This window comes from Fusarium keratoplasticum, chromosome 1, assembly GCF_025433545.1.
Source record: "Fusarium keratoplasticum isolate Fu6.1 chromosome 1, whole genome shotgun sequence".
NCBI lineage: Eukaryota > Fungi > Ascomycota > Sordariomycetes > Hypocreales > Nectriaceae > Fusarium > Fusarium keratoplasticum.
The window spans coordinates 1,386,017-1,403,912 of record NC_070529.1 but is presented as its reverse complement, the minus strand read 5'-3'; the positions used below and the strand labels follow the sequence as shown (position 1 = coordinate 1,403,912).

Below are 17,896 nucleotides of genomic sequence, written 5' to 3'. Positions count from 1 at the left end.
CATCAAGGACCAAGGCGCATTGGGCGGTAAAACTCCTACAAATGATACCAGAAACTACGATGAAAACAATAGAATTAGCATGAAAATGTTTTAACCAAATAATTTGACTCAACTGTGACTTTTATTGAACTGAACTGAACCGGGCGGTCGGCACGACTTTAACTTACAGGGCTCATGGCCGTTGGCGGGAATTAAGTTCTCATGGCGAATCAGGAAGCCGCGTGCACGTGCGGCGCCTACTAATCCCGAAGAAAAAGTTTCCCAATGGGCCGCTGATCATTGGCAACCCTCTCCCCAACTTCTTTGTTGGAGTCCAAATATTGCAAAATGAGGGCAACGAGGGCCGCCAGATGGCTCAATTGCCGTCTGCTATTCGGCACCCAGCAGCCGAGCTGTGGTAGCCACTTCTTCAACGTCTCCCCCGCTGCCCCGGCCTGGGAGAGCCGACGAGCCTTCAGCCAGACCAAGCGCACCTGCAGTGCTGCGCAAGAAGCGTGAGAAGCCAATTGACCCCATTCCGGTACTTGACACATTGCTAATGCCCTCGATTAGTCTCAAGAAGGCCCAGGAGGACGCTGCGAGCTTGACACCCGAGTATGTCGCTGCCAACATGGACCCCGAGGAGGCCAAGCGCCTGTCTCGAGTCCGTAACATCGGTATTGCTGTATGAGCATGATGCCCCTCGCCGAATCGCCCCCCTCGCTGACCAAATTCGACAGGCGCACATCGACAGTGGAAAGACTACCGTCAGTGAGCGAGTTTTGTTCTACACCGGCCGAATCAATGCGATCCACGAGGTGCGAGGCAAGGATGCCGTCGGCGCCAAGATGGACTCCATGGAACTCGAGAGGGAAAAAGGCATCACCATCCAGTCTGCGGCCACCTTCGCCGACTGGAAGAAAACGGAAAACGGCAAAGAGGAAACCTACCACTTCAACCTGATTGATACCCCTGGTCACATCGATTTCACCATTGAGGTCGAGAGAGCTCTCCGAGTCCTCGACGGTGCTGTCATGATTCTGTGCGCTGTTAGCGGCGTCCAGTCTCAGACCATCACTGTCGACCGTCAAATGAAGCGTTACAATGTCCCCCGAATCTCCTTCGTCAACAAGATGGACCGAATGGGTGCCAACCCCTGGAAGGCCGTCGAGCAGATCAACACCAAGCTCAAGATTCCCGCCGCTGCTATCCAGGTTCCCATTGGTGCTGAGGATGAGTTCCAAGGCGTCGTCGATCTTATCAACATGCAGGCTATTTACTTTGAGGGTCCCCGTGGTACCAAGGTTCGCGTCACCGATCAGATTCCTGGCCCCCTCCAGGAGCTTGTCAAGGAGAAGCGTCAGGCTCTTGTTGAGAAGCTCGCCGATGTCGACGATGAGATTGCCGAACTGTACCTCGATGAACAGGAGCCCACCAACCAGCAGATCAAGGATGCCATCCGCCGCGCCACCATTGCCCGAACTTTCACCCCCGTCATGATGGGCTCTGCCCTTGCTGATAAGGGTGTCCAGCCCATGCTCGACGCTGTATGCGATTTCCTGCCCAACCCCGCCGATGTCGAGAACACTGGGCTTGACAAGTCAAACGAGGAGAAGACTGTGAAGCTGGTTCCCTACAACTCTCTGCCCTTTGTTGGTCTTGCCTTCAAGCTCGAGGAGAACAACTACGGCCAGCTCACCTACATCCGAGTCTACCAGGGCAAGCTCACCAAGGGTTCCTACCTGTTCAACTCCCGAACCGACAAGAAGGTCCGAATTCCCCGTATTGTCCGCATGCACTCCAACGAGATGGAGGATGTCTCCGAGGTCGGTGCCGGTGAGATCTGCGCCGTCTTTGGTGTCGACTGTGCTTCCGGTGACACCTTCACTGATGGCGGTCTCCCCTACACCATGTCTTCCATGTTCGTTCCTGATGCCGTCATGTCGCTCTCCATCAAGCCTAAGCGAACTGGTGATGCCGACAACTTCAGTAAGGCCATGAACCGATTCCAGCGCGAGGATCCTACCTTCCGAGTCCACGTCGACCCCGAGAGTGAGGAGACCATCATTTCTGGTATGGGTGAACTGCACCTTGAGGTTTACGTCGAGCGTCTCAAGCGAGAGTACAAGACCGAGTGTATCACTGGCCAGCCCCGTGTTGCCTACCGCGAGACCATTGCTCGCAAGGCTGACTATGATTTCCTGCTGAAGCGACAGAGTGGTGGTCCTGGTGACTTTGCTCGTGTCGCTGGTTGGATCGAGCCTAACGACAAGCCTGATGAGAACCACTACGAGTCTCAGGTCGTTGGTGGTCACATCCCCGACAAGTTCCTGTCTGCTTGTGCCAAGGGTTTCGATGTTGCTTGTGAGAAGGGTCCTCTCCTGGGCCACAAGGTTATTGGTGCCAAGATGATTGTCAACGATGGTGCCACCCACGTTACTGATTCTTCCGATTACGCCTTCAACCTGGCTACCCAGATGGCTTTCCGAAAGGCCTTCAATGATGCTGGTGGCCAGGTTCTCGAGCCCCTGATGAAGACCACCATCACCGCCCCCAACGAGTTCCAGGGCAACATTCTGATGCTCATGAACAAGCGTAACGCCACTATTCACGACACCGATATCGGCAGTGAGGACTTCACCCTCATCTGCGACTGCAGTCTGAACGCCATGTTTGGCTTCAGCTCTCAGCTTCGCGCTGCCACTCAGGGCAAGGGAGAGTTCAGCATGGAGTTCAGTCACTACGCCCCGGCTCCTCCTCATCTCCAGTATGTGTCCCCTGATGATTGACAAGAGTAACATAACGCTAACAACCTCTACAGGAAGGAGTTGGTTGCCAAGTACCAGGCCGAGCTTGAGGCCAAGCGAACCAAGTAAGGTGGTTCTAGAGTAAGAGATATGATGGCCAAGCACATGAGATGCAACGGTTATGGGAGGCACAACGGACACTGTGCCGTGTTGTAAAATACATGTGGATGAGTGTGTATGATCTTGTAACATATTACCATGGATGCTGAGATGCTATTGATTTGGGACATGAGGAAGTCTATCACGCACTTAGACGAATGGTAAAAGCTGGATAGGGATTACTGCCGTAGATAGGCAGTGGGAAACGATGGGCAAAAACCAAGGAGTATAGAATATACAATCCCCTCTAGACAGATTCTTGTAATTCTCTATTTTTTGGTGTTGAAACTCCTAAACTAGGTACTTACAACTGCCCGTTACTCACATTTCTTGGAGCAAAGCAACTGTGATCCAACCCAGCTATCCAACTTTTGGGGTATTCTTACAGACGTCGGAGAATGTCGGCGACGACCTCCTCGGTGGTAGCCTTGCCACCCAGGTCAGGGCTCAGGAGCTTACCATCCTCAAGGTTGCCATCAACGGCAGCGTAGATCTTGGCAGCAGCCTCCTCCTCGTTGAGGAACTCGAGCATCAGAGCGGTGGATCGGAGAGTGGCAATGGGGTTGGCAATACCCTGGCCCTGGATGTCAGGGGCGCTGCCGTGGCAAGGCTCACCAATGGCGAAGCCCTCACCGACGTTGGCGCTGGGGACGAGACCCAGACTGCCGACGAGGGCGGCAGCGCCGTCGGAGAGAATGTCACCGTACAGGTTGGGGGCGACGATGACGTCGTAGTCCTCGGGCTGGCGGAAGAGCTTGTAGACCATGGAGTCGACAATCTGCTCCTCAACGGTGATGGAGGAGTACTTGGGGTCCGCGAGGGCCTTCTTGGAGGTGGCTCGGAAGAGACCATCGGTCTGGGACAGAACGTTGGACTTGTGGGTGATGGTGACAAGGGGAGACTTGTGGATGCTGGCAGCACCGGCATCGCGGATCTTCTGGCGACGGAGGGCAATGTCACCAGCCATGGCAGCGATGCGGAACGAAGCCTTCTCCGAGATACGCTTGATGGCCTCGGCGACCTTTCCCTCGGGGGTCTCGTGGGTGGTCTCCTGCTTGACGTACAGATCCTCAGTGTTCTCGCGGACAATGACCATGTCGATGGGCTTGGCGGCGGTCAGGACGGTCTTGACGGGGCGGACGTTGGCGTAGAGGTCGAGCTTCTTGCGCAGGGCGACGATGGGGCTCGAGTAGCCCTTGACGGCCTGGGTGGGCGAGCTCACGGCGCCGAACAGGGCGCCGTCGCACTCATTCTTGAGGACCTCGACGGTCTTGTCGGGGAGGGCAGCGCCGGTCTGCTCAAAGGTCTCGAAGCCGGCCTTGAGGTCGACAAAGTCAAACTTGAGGCCGAGAGAGGCGGGGAGGGCCTCGAGGATGCGGCGGCCGGCGGGGATGACTTCCTTGCCGATGCCGTCACCGGGGATGAGGCCTGAAATAATTTGTCAGCTTGGCTGTGATCTATCTGAGCTCGTATCGGGATTGCGCACCGATTCTGAGGGTTCGGAGGGACATGGTGGGCGCAATTGAAGGTGGAGAGGTTGTCAAAGTTTCGTCGTCCGAGGACCGGAGACGGATAAGAAAACCAACGGCAATTTTTGGTGGTGTCGGGGAAAAATTGGCCGGCTGTGAATAGCGCCGGACCGGGGGAGCAAGGTTTACAGCGACTTTTGGCGATGACAACACGAGAGCTTGATTATATTGCGTCTTGAGATATCATTTTATCTTTTGAAGCAGATATATAATCTATTTCGTTCCTGCACCTGTATTCCGATCACGGCGCACAAGACTCATTCATCCAGTATCGTCAATGGCCAAGTCTGGATAACAGGCCACTTCAGTGACCGACTCCTGTATGCTCCGGACTTGAGCGTCACTCTTACGACTTGCTTCAACCAAAAGACGCAAGGACTGTCGAACGATCGAATCTTGTCAGCTGCTGTCGTTTATTCCTTGAGCGAAGAGAGAGCTTGACTCCAAGACAGGCCAGTGAGTGTGGGGGAAGAAGAGCAATGAGAGACAGGCGACCCCACATGAGCTCATGCCATCAAATGTCATGTTCAGCAGCAAATGAGCTCGCCTGCCTGGCCAACAGAAGGGGGGTAGCTTGCTTGTCAAGAGTCAACGATGGAGCTTCTGGAATCTCTTTGGGGAAATATGTCATTTCCACGAGGCGCGGCCGAGGAGGAGGACCTGAGCTGGAGACGAGAAGCGGAGGAATGGGAAATAGGGGTACGGCGCGAGAGAGAGGCCCAGGAACCGATCATCTGCCATTGGCTCACAACCTGCTAGTTTACGGTCGGTCCGTCCCTTGTCGAGTTGATCTTGGGTCATTTCGACTGACTGGTTGGTTCGGTGAGGTACGGTCGGTACATAGAATTGACTGCACTGCACTGCGCTGCACATTGCAGCATGCCTGTCTAACCTTGTATGCTTTGTTTGGCACACCGGCGCACCCAGGTGGATCAGTTATTAGTGTTGTAGACGCAGACGCAGGCTGTTTGGGGTGCATGAATCCTCCCTCAACGTGTCAGCTCCAAGACGGCGCTTCCTCTCCCTCTGTTTCAAAGCCCGAGATACAACGTCAAACTGAGAGGACACCTGGTTTGTTGGCCCGACAGGCTGCCAGAGTTGCTGGGCCGCCGACGCCGAGCCAGCCATGATCGGTGGGAATTTCGAATTTCCTCATCATGGGCAATTTAATGTCCCCGGCTAAACCTGAAGTGAACGAGATCCATCCGGTGCCTCATTTCGACTGGACCCTTGCCCGTACCAAGGTAGGTACCATAGGTAGCATACCTTACCTGGGTCCCCTTTAGACCTAACCCATCTGTGGCCGTCTATTGAATTATGATGCGGCGGGTACGAGCTCATAGCTTGTGTCGAGTCGTCGACATGTCACCGAGCAACCTTGGTGGTTGGCCGGATAGAATGATATTGGGGGATCCACGACGGCCTCTTGTTTCTCTGGAAGCACCGGTTTCTCTGGAAGCAACGTGTTTACCGAGGACTCTTGTGGAATGGTGATAGGTTGTTTTCTTCAACCTCGGCGTCTCGTCGACCAACGATAGGCACGTCCGTCAGGTTAGGGCAACGTGTAGTGCAGCGCAGCGCGCCTGAAGCCGATGCCCGACTCCATCCTTTGATCTCGACCCCTATTATTCTGCAACAGCCCAGCGCAACATAACCAGCACCACCCGACCGGACTCCCAGCAGGCGGGTGCCAGTCCCTGGCCCTCCACCTCACCTCCCGAATCCAGGCCCCCCGTGGGACTGGACGGATACATCGACTGGCAGGTACCGCGTGGACTCTGAAACGCATGCACGAGTACCTCGCTAGCCCAGCTCCGAGAGGTACCCCCTGTCGGTCGGCCAGGCCCCTCAATCCACTAACAAGCCCCCCGAGCTCCCCATCCAGCCTGTGCCGTGTGTTGGGTGGTGTACGGTGCGGTGCCTGTGCGACCGACGGCGGATGGTCTGCCGCTCATAACCAGACAACACCTCATCCCATCCCATCCCATCCATCCCTAAACTTATCACATCAATCCCCTCGGACCTGCGCTCTCCTGCTGAACTGCACGACCCCTTCAAAGACCTCGAGGTCTCCCCGGCCGAGCCTTTCCCTGCTCTCACCCTCCCAACCCCAACTCGTCGAGAGAGCCCTCAGCAAGCAAGCAACCATGAGTCAGGTCAAGAACCTGCGTGCCATGTTCGAGGGCAAAGGCGACACGAGCCCGCCCGACAGAGGCCGATCGTCCGGCGCGTCCACTCCCGTCCCAGGTACGACTACTCGACCCCGACCCGCTTCCTGACGACAATGTCATGAACTTGATGATTTGCTTTGTTTGGGCGCACAGCTGCAATTTGCTGCTTGCATTCAACCAAAGGAAAGCTGTTCAAGTTGCTCTAGTTCCAGTTCCAGTTGTTTCGGCCTTTTTGGCTCTTCCTGCCCTGGAGCTGTCCGCACTAGTCTCCCGCCTTCCCCCCCAACATCAGGGCACACTTCATACCGTGTCCTTCTTTTTCCCCCTTGAACCCCTTGCTGATCAAAAAAACTTGTTTGTTCTCCACAGGCGCAACCAACGGAGTCGAGTCACCTCGTCCGCTTTCAAAAGTTAGAACCAATTTTGTTGCTGTCGAAAAGGACGGAAGGATAGGTCTGCGAAGAGACCCCAGTCACGAATCTAGCGTTTCTCGTCGTCGATTAAGCATGGAGACCGACACCGAATCCGTTTCTACTGTCCCTGACAAGGCCCCCGTGGCTGCTGAGGAGGTCACGCGAGTGAACAAGCCATTCTTGCACGAGACAATCCCGGAATCGCCTCGCCAGCCTGTCGAGGCCCCCAAGACACCTGTTGAGGAAGTCGCCGCTGTTCCAGAGCAGCCCAGCATTACCCCTGAAAAGCAGGTAGCTGAAGAGGTGTCTGTGCCTTCATCGCAGCCCGCGGAACCTGTGCCGGCTTCCCCAACGAAAGAGAAGAGGCAGACACCGCCTCCTCCAGCTACAGCTGTCAATGGCAAGTCCAAGGCTGAGAAGCCCAAGGAGCCAGCTTCTGCAGCCCCCGCAAAGGCCAATGCCCCCAGGAAGACGGCTACTCGACCAAACACAATCTCAACCAAAACCTCCACCGCCACGAAAGCTCCAGCAAAATCTCCCGCTGCCACAAAGACTCCCACGAGCGCTACCCACAAGCCAGAACACAAACCCGAGCACAAGCCTGAACATAAGCCAGCAACAAAGGCTCATGAGAGGCCCGCACCCAGGAAGGAAACGAGGCCGGCATCTAGGACTGGCCCTTCTTCGCTCACTCGGCCTACCGCTGCCAGTGCTAGCAAGAAGCCCCAGCCACTGAAGCCCGTGGCTAGCGAGACCGGCTTTGTTAAGCCGAAGCCCAAGTCTCCTACGAAACCGGTCCATTTGCCTGCTTCTCTCATGGCTCCAACTGCATCCTCTGGTGCCAAGTCAGGTCGTCAGGTCCGACCCTCGGCCAGCTCCCAGAACCTCCATGTGCCTGCTCGCCCTCATAGCAGGGCGAGCGCCACAGGAATAAGCGCTACCGCTGGCAAAACGATCAAGCGTCAAAGTTCGACCATCAACCGTCCACGACCAAGCTTGGGACCTCCTCCTAAGAAGGCCGCTGACCATCCCGTTACTAAGAAGGAAGCTCCCGTCGATGAAGGCTTCCTGGCCCGTATGATGCGACCCACGCAAGCATCTTCATCAAAGACGACCGAAAAGGTGCCTACCACACCTCCCAGGAGAACTGCTAAGCGCCCTTCATCAGGCGCCGAACACACCTCACGACGCGAGAGCAGCAGCAAGCCTCCAGGAAGTGCTAGGAAGCCTCTGAAGAAGCATCCCGAGCCAAAGGACGCGGCCAAGTCTGCGGGCTCAGAGAAGTCTGCCACAGCTACTACCCCCACGCCTGCCGAGGAGGAAGCTTCTCAGCCTCCGAAGCCGGAGACCCCCGAGCTCACAGTCGATGCCCCCAAGGAGCCTGAGGCAACCAGCACCACGGACGACGTGAAGAAGCCCGAGGTGGAGCCTGTTGTTGAAGAACCGGAGGTTGAGGTTGAGGCTGCCGCCACTGAGCCTGAAGAAGTTGTTGAACCTGCTCAACCTGAGGCCGAGGCTACTCAACAGCAAGAGATTCCCGAGGAGCCTGTTCATGAGGAGGTGAAGGAGGAGGTTCGACCCGTGACCCCTGAGCAACAGAAGGAGGAGACCGCTCCTGTTGAGGTTCCCGAGGCCGCCGCAGCCGAGAAGACCGAGGAGGTCGCTGAACAGGCCGTCGAGGATGAGCCCAAGGAGTCAGCTCCCGTCCCTGAGCAGGAAGCTGAGAAGAAGGAGAACTCTGATGTTGTTCCTTTGCTGGAGGAGGACTCTGTCCAGGCTCCTGTAGAGGAAACACAAGAGACTGTCGTGGCCCCCAAGCCTGAGGTTGAGGTTAAGGCTGAGACCGAGACTGAGGCCAAGACGGAGGTGATCCCTCTGTTGGAGAAGGAGTCCGAGCCCGTCGCGGAGACGGAAACCGTTGAGAAGCAGCCCGCCGAGAACGAGACAACAACCCAGATTGATACCAAAGAAGAGGCTCAGGACGAGGTCAAGGAAGACCCCAAGGAGGAGGCCAAGGTTGATGTTGCCGTGAAAGAGAAGGATACCACCACCGAAGAGCAAGTCGACGAGAAGAAGCAAGAGGTGGAGGGCGTTGCCAAGGCGGATTAAACTGAATACCTACTAGATTGCGGAAGATGCAAAGCGGTTACTTTGGTCATTATTATTGAGAAGAAGGGGATGTATTTTTTGAGCTGTTGTATAGATACCTGTTTAAGCGAAGGCGAATGGTGATTTTACCGCATCTTGTAAAAAGCATACGCAAATAACATGGCGGAATAACAAGATTTGGCGGACAATAGTTGGTTACTCATCGGGTCAAGATTTTGATACACAAGCACCCTTTCCAGGGCTTTCATTCCATCTAATGGTAGTTATACATGCTTTCCCTCTTTATCGTATCACACGCAGCTCTCTGGCCCCATTCACATACAGCCATCCATATTCGACATAACCCCAGCACAACCGCTCATGACACCCGGCACATTAACACGCCGCCTTGTTTCCGAGCCAGTGCCTCTCGGGCCTCGAGCACACCCCGCGATGTTGAGACAAACATACACTCTCCCAAGTTCAGTCCCGGCACGACGCCTCCGGCCACCTTTGTCGGGAACCCCCTCGTCAACCTGGCGAGCTCATTGATGTTGGCCGTCATCATGCGCTTCGGGGTGCTGATGGTATTCGCCTTGGAAAGCACGGGCTTGCCGTCCCAGTACTTGAGGCCGAGCCACAGGCGCATGGTGGCGACGTTTGCGTTGGTGACGGGCACGGGGTCCTGCGAGACCATCTGCTCGAGAGTGGGCGGGTTGGGCCCCGCGCGGTAGACGGCCGAGAAGAAGCCGGAGCGGTGCAGGGCCAGGGCGAGCTGCAGGTTGTACTTGCTGTTCTTGACGGATGTGATGCCGAGGCGGGCCTTGGAGGCGTTTTGGAGGTGCGAACACATGTTCGCGATGTTGAGAACGGAGGGCATGGTGGGCGAGATTCGGAGGTGGTGATATGGCGTGAAGAAGAGTTTGAAAGAATCGGAGGGGTTCGGTTGAGTCGGCGAGTCGTTCGGTTCGTCTGGATATACACAGGACTTGTTAGAGGATGTTCCTTGCGATTGCTATCCCCGAGGGTTGACAACCCACCTCGTCGTATATACCAAGCCTAGGCCAGAATTCCAAGATCAGAAATTACCAATTGGCCAGAAACAGTTCTTCCGCCGCCAGCTGTCAAGGGTTCAAAGCGACGGAGGGCCGGGCTATCACGTTGAGGTCCGTCGAGTGTGGTATGTCTGCAAGGCGGTCCAAAAATTCAGAGTTGCGAGGATGACTAAGCTGGAAGTTTGGGGGAGATCGATATGTGCATATTTCTCATTGATGCATGGCGATGAAGATGGTGGTAGACAAGAAACTATTCCTTGAGAATGTTAATTGAAAACTTAAATGATGTTTTTTAGGATTGACATTGGTATTTTAGGACAGTTTTTGGGATAACCAGGAAGAATCAATCTGTGGTGAGACTCTGACACTACCTCACTCTGGAAAGTGAGCCATACTCAAGCAGCTTCAACCAGTGTAGTCACAGACAAGAACAGACAGTATAGCCTCGACACTCCAACATGGACAATGGACAATAGGTATGAACTTTTGTGATTATACAAGACGTGCTCCCCGTTCCGTTAATCCGAGGTGGCTGACCACTTTGATGCGTCACCAATTGGTTGCGTGACTCAATCATGTCTATCGTACAAGTTTTTCTCAGATGCTGGTAAACGCTTCCTTGCGGCCGACCGGCCGCTCCAAATGCCTGAATGGGAAGGGGAAGCACGCTACGAATGAGTAGAGAAGTTTCGACACTCTCAAGCGTGGTCGCCTAGGTGCCGGAGTCCGTGGATGATGTGGGCAAGCGACCGGCGATACTTGTAGCCAAATACAGCTGCCGTGATGAAGAAGGGGCTGGCAATGAGTGTGAAAAAACTCCGGACCAACACCTTGCCTTGAGAGTCGCTCTTCTTGATAACGTCGAGGTAGCCCTCGTTGCTGAAGCTCACGCGAGAGTACTTGGTCTGCCATCCCATTCGGGGGAAGTGGACGCTCATAAACTCTTCGAGGAACTTGCGGAGTCGGTACCGCCGGGAGAGAACGGAGGATCTCATCTCGACGTAGTTTTGAAGGGCGAGGTCGTTGATTGCGTGCGCGTCGAAGGGACGAACCGCCGAATACTCTGCCAGAGCCAGAGATCTCTCAAAGGCGGCCGCAGTTGAGGTCGTGGACTGGTTCGAAGGATCGTTCGACTCTTCAATCTGGGCATGCTTATCCAAAATCGAAAACAGAATTCGCACGTCCTCCATTCCCGCGTTCATGCCCTGGCCATAAAAGGGCACCATGGCGTGGGCTGCGTCGCCGACGATGACACAAGAGGAGCCATAGTGATACGGCTTGCACTTGAGGCTGATGAGTGGAAGGTGAGGGTTGGTCTTGAAGGACTCTATTAGCTCATCGCCGGGTATCAAGTCCGTCACTCCGGGGAAGTGCTTGTCGAAAAAGCTCGGCAAGCTGGAAGGGTTGTTTTCAAGATCTGTAAACTCTCGGCTTGGCATGAAGAGCGTGCATGTGAATGAGCCGTCCTTGGTCAAAGCGTTAGCGCAGAGCATCAAGAGCATGAGAGTTACTACTCACATCGCTGGGAATAGCAATAAACATAAAGTCCTTGCCGGGCCAAATGTGCAAGTGGTTGGGCGATATCCTGAACTTGGCCATTGGATCGGCTGTGTCGTCTGTATGGACGGGCTTGAGCTGGAACTCGCACCACAAGGTGTCGATGTACTCTTGCTGGTAGTTCATCCGAGTAAACTTCATGAGATGATACCTCACAGCGGAATGAGCACCGTCGGCTCCAATCATGAGATCGAAAGTGATGTCGATCTCCTTGGGACGAGAATCCTTGGCCGAGCTGCCGTCTTGCACCTCAAACCACGCCTTGCAAGCACGATAGTCTGCGCCCGTGAGCTTGTGGTTGAAGAAGAGCTTGACATTGGGCATGCTCTCGAGAATGTCGAGAAGCCGCTTGTTGAGTCCCGCACGGTCAATGGCGTGGATTGCCTATCGGGATGGCGTCAGCTTTAAATTCTCTCAGGTTGAGGCAATTATGCATACCCGTCCCTTGGCGTCGTAGTCTTGAGACTGCTCGAACAAGGCACCGGTTGGGCCTCTGCCGTGGATCATGCGGCCTCTCATGGGGATTGTAGTCGCCATGACATGGTCGAGGAGGCCTGGCTGGCCGGCATGGCGCATGGCATTGATGCCGCGTTCCGAGATGGCGAGGTTGATGGACCTGGTGAAGTTGAGTGGGATAGTACCGGGATCTCTGAGGTCTAGACCAGTCAGTAATTAAGACTCGGCGAAATAAAAGCTCGTTGGACAAATAAGAAAAAAGTCTTTCCTCAAGTCCTAGGATGAGAGGGCAATGTCCTGGCTCTTTGAATGCCATCAAAAAGGCCGCTCAATCATCAGATCAAGTATGACTCTATCGCGAGCCAACTGGAACTAGTAGACGAGAAACATCAACTCACCAGGTCGCAACTCATAAATCTCAACCTCGTGTCCCCTCTGAGCAGCATACAAAGCCGCCAGCGAACCCACGGGTCCAGCACCGACAACGACGATCTTCTGAGGCTTCCCCATCTTTTGCTGCTGAGAAATCGAAAGTTGTTCGAAAAGGACGAACGGAGGACGGCCCTTTTAGAGTTGGCCAACAACGTTAGTCAGTACCTAGAAACAAACTTCGGCTGAATGGTAAGTCGAGAGGCGCCCCGATAAAGGCCGTCTTGCGTATTACAGTGATAAACCCATGCGACCCACGCATTGGATAGGTAGTAGAGTTGCATCCACAATTTTTGCCTATGACGGTTTGTATTTTGATCAACTATTTCGCTATCTATTGCTTCTTGGTTGCGCGAGTGCACGTGCGCATATGCCAGGCAGGGTTGTTTTCATGCGGGACCTCAGACATGCCTGGTTTGGCGTCCGTCTTTGTGACAAACCCTCTCCTGCTTCGCCACGTTGTGTAGGTAGGCATTTGTTTGGCGGTGCAGACTTCCAGTAACAATTACCCGTGGTGCTGTTCGCAGTTGGTATGGATCGTGGCCAAACACGGACAGATGCACGGAATGATTGCGTCTATAACTCGTCGACCCTTCAACAGGGCGGCACCGCTTGGGGACTGACGAATTAATGCTGATGGCATTCGGAAATTGTGGTTACCAGGAGTTGGCATATCAACGTTGATGAATTCCAAGTCACGGAGATTCTCAACTATCCTTGTATTTGTAATCCTGGATCTTGTGCAATTCGGAGAGGCTCCAAATTTGGTTATGCTCCAGTCTCTTATTAGGTATTGAGGCAATCTGCCTTGACTTTTCACCTGTGAAGGGAAAATCATGAGAAATAGTATTTGGACATTGCAATGCGGCCCAGGAAGATGTACTTGGGTAGGTAGCTTATGAAGTTGGTCTTGGCTTGGCTGCGAGCTACACTTTCAACAGACCCATGGATCCAGCTCTGAGTCGACTGAGCCCCCCACCTTCCAAAAAGGGATCCGTTTTAAACCGTCTGGACGCCCTTCCGTTTACTTCAACGGGCAGTCTAATATCTAGGCACTTCTTATACCTGGCAGCAAGAACTTGACCTTACAGCGAACCTGGATCGAGAAGTAACTGTTTGGATGATGAAATGCTTGAATGAGATGTTTATTAGGGGTTCTTATGATTACATAGTGTTTGCTGTGATGTGCTCCTTGTATTAATGTGACTGTTGGACATTATGATTCAGGCCTTTTGGTACTTTGACCCAACACCTTGCTATTTTGCTCGCCCTCCTTTCCGAAGCAATCTATCAGATTCCTTGGAACTCATATGTAATCGTGAAATGTTTCAAAAGAAGAAAAGCTCATAATAGACTCGCTTGACCGCATGGGCGCATAAAATTCGTTTTGAGCATATGCACGGTTCGTGCGCGGGCACCGTTTTCTCGGCCGGCCATATCCGCCCCGTCCGTGGAGGATCTTTTGCTCCCTCGAAAAGTTACACCACGAGATTTGAGACGAGGAACGAGACTTGTTGCACGCACACATTCCCGTGGTCTCACCAAATTTCCTCCATAAATCCCTTTCTCACCGCCGAAGCGACTCGCACTCTGTTCTCCATTTCCTGATACCTCCAAACACCCGCCCACCAACACCGACACCATGTCCGAACCCCCCGCCAAGAAGAAGTGCATGGGCGCCGATTGCGAGAATGAAGCTGGATCGCTGCAGTGCCCAACCTGCCTGAAGCTCGGCATCAAGGACAGCTTCTTCTGCTCCCAGGATTGCTTCAAGAAGAACTGGGTATGTGCTCAGACGACGCAAAAGGATTCATAGCTGACAACCTTGTAGGGCATCCATAAGACCATCCACAAGTCGCAAAGTAATATCCTCCACCACTTCATGGCTCCGAAAGCAATCTCACCAGATCCAGCTACCGGCTACTACAACCCGTTCCCCAACTTTCCCTACTCCGGCTCTCTGCGACCCGTCTATCCTCTCTCCCCGCATAGAACCCTCCCCAAGTCGATTCCTCACCCCGTGTGGTGGCAAGATGGCGACCCCAAGTACAGCCGCTCCCTCAGCAGCCGCAACAAGATCGACATTCTCGACAAGGCTGGACAGGATGCTATGCGAAAGAGCTGCATGCTTGCGCGAGAGGTCCTCGACATTGCTGCCGCCGCCGCGAAGCCTGGTGTGACGACCGATTACATCGACGAGATTGTTCACAAGGCCTGTATCGAGCGAAACGTAGGCATTGCCTATTCCATGGCCTCCAAGGTTATTGGGCTTTTCGACGAATGCTGACAAGAGACACAGTCGTATCCTTCTCCCCTGAACTACAACCACTTCCCCAAGTCATGCTGTACATCCGTCAACGAAGTCATCTGCCACGGTATCCCCGATCAGCGTGTTCTCCTCGACGGCGATATTCTCAACATCGACATTTCCCTCTACCACGAAGGCTACCACGCCGATTTGAACGAGACATACTACATTGGTGACCGGGCCAAGGCGGACCCTGACACCGTCCGTGTCGTCGAGACGGCACGAGAGTGCTTGGAAGAGTCCATCAAGGCTGTGAAGCCCGGTACCCTGATCCGGGAGTTTGGAAACATCATCGAGAAGCACGCCAAGAAGAGAAACTGCAGTGTCATCCGAACCTACTGCGGCCACGGAGTCGGCAAGCTGTTCCACTGCCCTCCCAACGTCCCACACTACGCCAAGAACAAGACAGTCGGCGAATGCAAGCCTGGAATGACCTTTACTATCGAGCCCATGATTGCGCTGGGCAAGTACCGAGACATTACGTGGCCGGACAACTGGACCAGCACAACCATTGACGGAAAGCTGACGGCTCAGTTTGGTAAGCGAATCTACAGCAAGTATAGGCTGGACATTAGCTAACACGTGGTGCAGAGCACACTCTTCTTGTGACGGAAGACGGTGTCGAGGTGTTGACGGCGAGAAAGCCAGACTCTCCTGGTGGCCCTATCCCAATGCCTGGCACAGAAAATGGGGAGGCGGCAGCATAAATTTGAGATGAGCTGGGGTTAATGTCGAGCCAAATGTTTAGGTGTATGTGGAGTTTTGGGGAGCGAGTTGGTTGATAGATGAATACCGGGGAAGCGTTGTGGTGAAGACTTGAGGTTGGACGGGGCGTTGAAGGGTGATCACCAACATCTAAGCAGGCATCCAAATCCAAGACTGATCTCTATTTCCGCACATCCATCCATGCCATGCCAATTTCCAGAAGCATGTGAATCACGAGAATTCCTCAAGGTCTGAGTGAGGTGTTTCGATAGGTGGATATCAGACCGACATGTTTGGTCAGGTCATTTTCATTGCATCCATCATGGACAAGGACTCGAGCTTATCCCCGGATGCAGGGCAGGTCTGTGGAGTGACGCAGATGGCTTCAGGCTGTCAAGTTCCGCACGCAGAGATAGAGACAGAAGAAAGGAAGACACACGACCCTTGCCGCGGCCACATCCGCCGTCTGCCCGTCCGTCATCCTGTCCTCCAGCCCCCCCTCACTGATGACAGCCTAGCGCAGAGCTCCAGAACTCCAAAGGCCACCCAGCCACATGCAGGCGCCCAGCGGCCACGCCATGCCGCCACTCAGGGCGTTTCCCAGCGCAGGGGAACAGGGCATGGCCCGCCATAGTTACAGGGGGGTCTTATGCTGCAGACAGCCCAGAGGCAACGCACGCAACGTCAATGCCAGCGCAGAAACAAGCAACCCAGCTTGCGCAGCTCGAGGTCCATGTGTCCCGTCGGGTCAGGCAGGGCAGCAAGCGCGAGCCGCTTCCATCATAGCCGCTAGTTTAATCTGGGAAGCACTTCCACTTGCCTCTCCACCTCCACCTCCACCTCCACCAAAACTCACCACCGCTGCTACCACCACACCATCCTCCTTCGCCCGCCACCAAGATTTCTCTCTCCTCTCTACTCTCCCTCTTCCCCCACATCTTGCCCTTGATCTCGTCGGCCAGGCCACGTCCTTTTTTGTGCTCATCAACCTCAGCTACTCTTGATACCCGCCTGCTCCCACGACGAGGCTATCCCTTGCTTCCGCGCGCGCGCACAAACTCCATCCTCCAGCTTGTGACAGAGCTTGACAAACAGCTGTCCTCGACTCGACCCTCGTCACCCCGACTCGACCACCTTTAGTCCTCGCACAACAACTCTAGCCCATCATGATGTCCGGAGAAGCTTGGTTGTACCTCTTGTCGGTACTCATCAACGCCGTCAACCTCTTTTTGCAGGTTTTCTTCACCATCATGTACAGCGACTTGGAATGGTATGTCACCACCACCCTGTCCGGCTGCCTTGGCTGTCGGCCTTTGCGCCTCGGATGCGCGTCCTCGGCAACTATACATGCGGATTGAGGCTAATCGCAAACAACTACAGTGACTACATCAACCCCATTGACCTCTGCAACCGACTCAACACCTACATTATCCCCGAGGCCGCGGTGCACGGTTTCCTGACCTTCCTCTTCCTCATCAACGGCTACTGGGTGCCTCTCATCCTCAACCTGCCTCTCCTTGCCTGGAACGTCAAGAAGTACGATCATCGAATTTCCGATCTGGTAACAGGACACTGACCGGACTCTAGGATTGTTGACAACACCCACCTGCTCGATGCGACGGAGATTTTCCGCAAGCTCAACGTTCACAAGAAGGTAGGCGGCAACACTTTCGAGGTACTGCGCAACCGGTTCTAACCTGAATTAGGAATCCTTCTTCAAGCTCGGTTTCCATCTGGTCATGTTCTTCTTCTATCTCTACAGCATGATTGTCGCTCTCATCCGCGATGAGTCGTCCTAAACGACCGTCCAAGTAAGACGGGATCCAGCCATGCCCGGCATCAGACATGATGTGTATCGGACATGACGGACCGCAAGAGTTACCCTGCTAGCCAAGGTCGACCGACTACCTCCAGAGTCGAGTCGGCCAGTCACGCGATGAGACGATATGAACCTGCCGCGGCAGTACATAACGAGTGGAAGATGGTATAGATTGACGACGGGTTTAAAGAGGCGGGCTTGGCGTATATAACCTGGTATCATGCCAGCTGGCGCTCTGGTTGATTACTTCATGAAAGCGGTGGGTGGCATGGGTTGTTGGAGACTGAGGCATCACATAACGCTTTGTTGGCCTTTTTGTCATCCGGCATCGGCCGCCCTGGTGTGATAATTGATTAATGACCGAACCGAATGGCCAGCTTGCGAGCACCAGCAAAATATGTGATATCCAGGTAGTTAGATCTGTAAGAGCCATGACGGACTTTTTACAAGCCTCGTATTTCAACGGCTGTTCAAGGCTCAT

The 17,896-nt window shown here is 54.3% G+C and overlaps 7 protein-coding genes across 7 annotated transcripts; 4 read left to right on the top strand and 3 right to left on the bottom strand.

The window, feature by feature from the left end:
* Positions 1 to 327: 327 nt before the first annotated feature.
* Positions 328 to 2,855, top strand: NCS57_00042700 (Elongation factor G, mitochondrial; the record flags this gene model as incomplete). The annotated part of the gene is made up of 4 exons (XM_053050513.1): positions 328 to 494; positions 553 to 664; positions 720 to 2,746; positions 2,801 to 2,855. 4 exons carry the CDS (start codon positions 328 to 330, stop codon positions 2,853 to 2,855), a joined length of 2,361 nt encoding a protein of 786 aa, XP_052919028.1.
* Positions 2,856 to 3,267: 412 nt separating this feature from the next.
* Positions 3,268 to 4,396, bottom strand: NCS57_00042600 (Homoisocitrate dehydrogenase; the record flags this gene model as incomplete). The annotated part of the gene is made up of 2 exons (XM_053050512.1): positions 3,268 to 4,313; positions 4,372 to 4,396. The coding sequence occupies 2 exons, from the start codon at positions 4,394 to 4,396 to the stop codon at positions 3,268 to 3,270; spliced, it is 1,071 nt and encodes a 356-aa protein (XP_052919027.1).
* Positions 4,397 to 6,417: 2,021 nt separating this feature from the next.
* Positions 6,418 to 9,107, top strand: NCS57_00042500 (uncharacterized protein; the record flags this gene model as incomplete). Its single annotated transcript, XM_053050511.1, has 2 exons — positions 6,418 to 6,661; positions 6,955 to 9,107. Exons 1-2 carry the CDS (start codon positions 6,562 to 6,564, stop codon positions 9,105 to 9,107), a joined length of 2,253 nt encoding a protein of 750 aa, XP_052919026.1. The 5' UTR covers positions 6,418 to 6,561.
* Positions 9,108 to 9,465: 358 nt separating this feature from the next.
* NCS57_00042400 (uncharacterized protein) lies at positions 9,466 to 9,966 on the bottom strand (the record flags this gene model as incomplete). Its single annotated transcript, XM_053050510.1, has 1 exon — positions 9,466 to 9,966. The coding sequence occupies one exon, from the start codon at positions 9,964 to 9,966 to the stop codon at positions 9,466 to 9,468; it is 501 nt and encodes a 166-aa protein (XP_052919025.1).
* An 873-nt stretch (positions 9,967 to 10,839) lies between these two features.
* On the bottom strand, positions 10,840 to 12,712 carry NCS57_00042300 (Kynurenine 3-monooxygenase; the record flags this gene model as incomplete). Its single annotated transcript, XM_053050509.1, has 4 exons — positions 12,553 to 12,712; positions 12,137 to 12,354; positions 11,660 to 12,082; positions 10,840 to 11,607 (listed from the first exon to the last, which is right to left on the bottom strand). Exons 1-4 carry the CDS (start codon positions 12,662 to 12,664, stop codon positions 10,840 to 10,842), a joined length of 1,521 nt encoding a protein of 506 aa, XP_052919024.1. The 5' UTR covers positions 12,665 to 12,712.
* Positions 12,713 to 14,225: 1,513 nt separating this feature from the next.
* On the top strand, positions 14,226 to 15,598 carry NCS57_00042200 (Methionine aminopeptidase; the record flags this gene model as incomplete). Its single annotated transcript, XM_053050508.1, has 4 exons — positions 14,226 to 14,366; positions 14,415 to 14,813; positions 14,883 to 15,429; positions 15,483 to 15,598. The coding sequence occupies 4 exons, from the start codon at positions 14,226 to 14,228 to the stop codon at positions 15,596 to 15,598; spliced, it is 1,203 nt and encodes a 400-aa protein (XP_052919023.1).
* Positions 15,599 to 16,762: 1,164 nt separating this feature from the next.
* NCS57_00042100 (uncharacterized protein) lies at positions 16,763 to 17,395 on the top strand (the record flags this gene model as incomplete). Its single annotated transcript, XM_053050507.1, has 4 exons — positions 16,763 to 16,866; positions 16,977 to 17,132; positions 17,184 to 17,250; positions 17,303 to 17,395. The coding sequence occupies 4 exons, from the start codon at positions 16,763 to 16,765 to the stop codon at positions 17,393 to 17,395; spliced, it is 420 nt and encodes a 139-aa protein (XP_052919022.1).
* Positions 17,396 to 17,896: the final 501 nt, after the last annotated feature.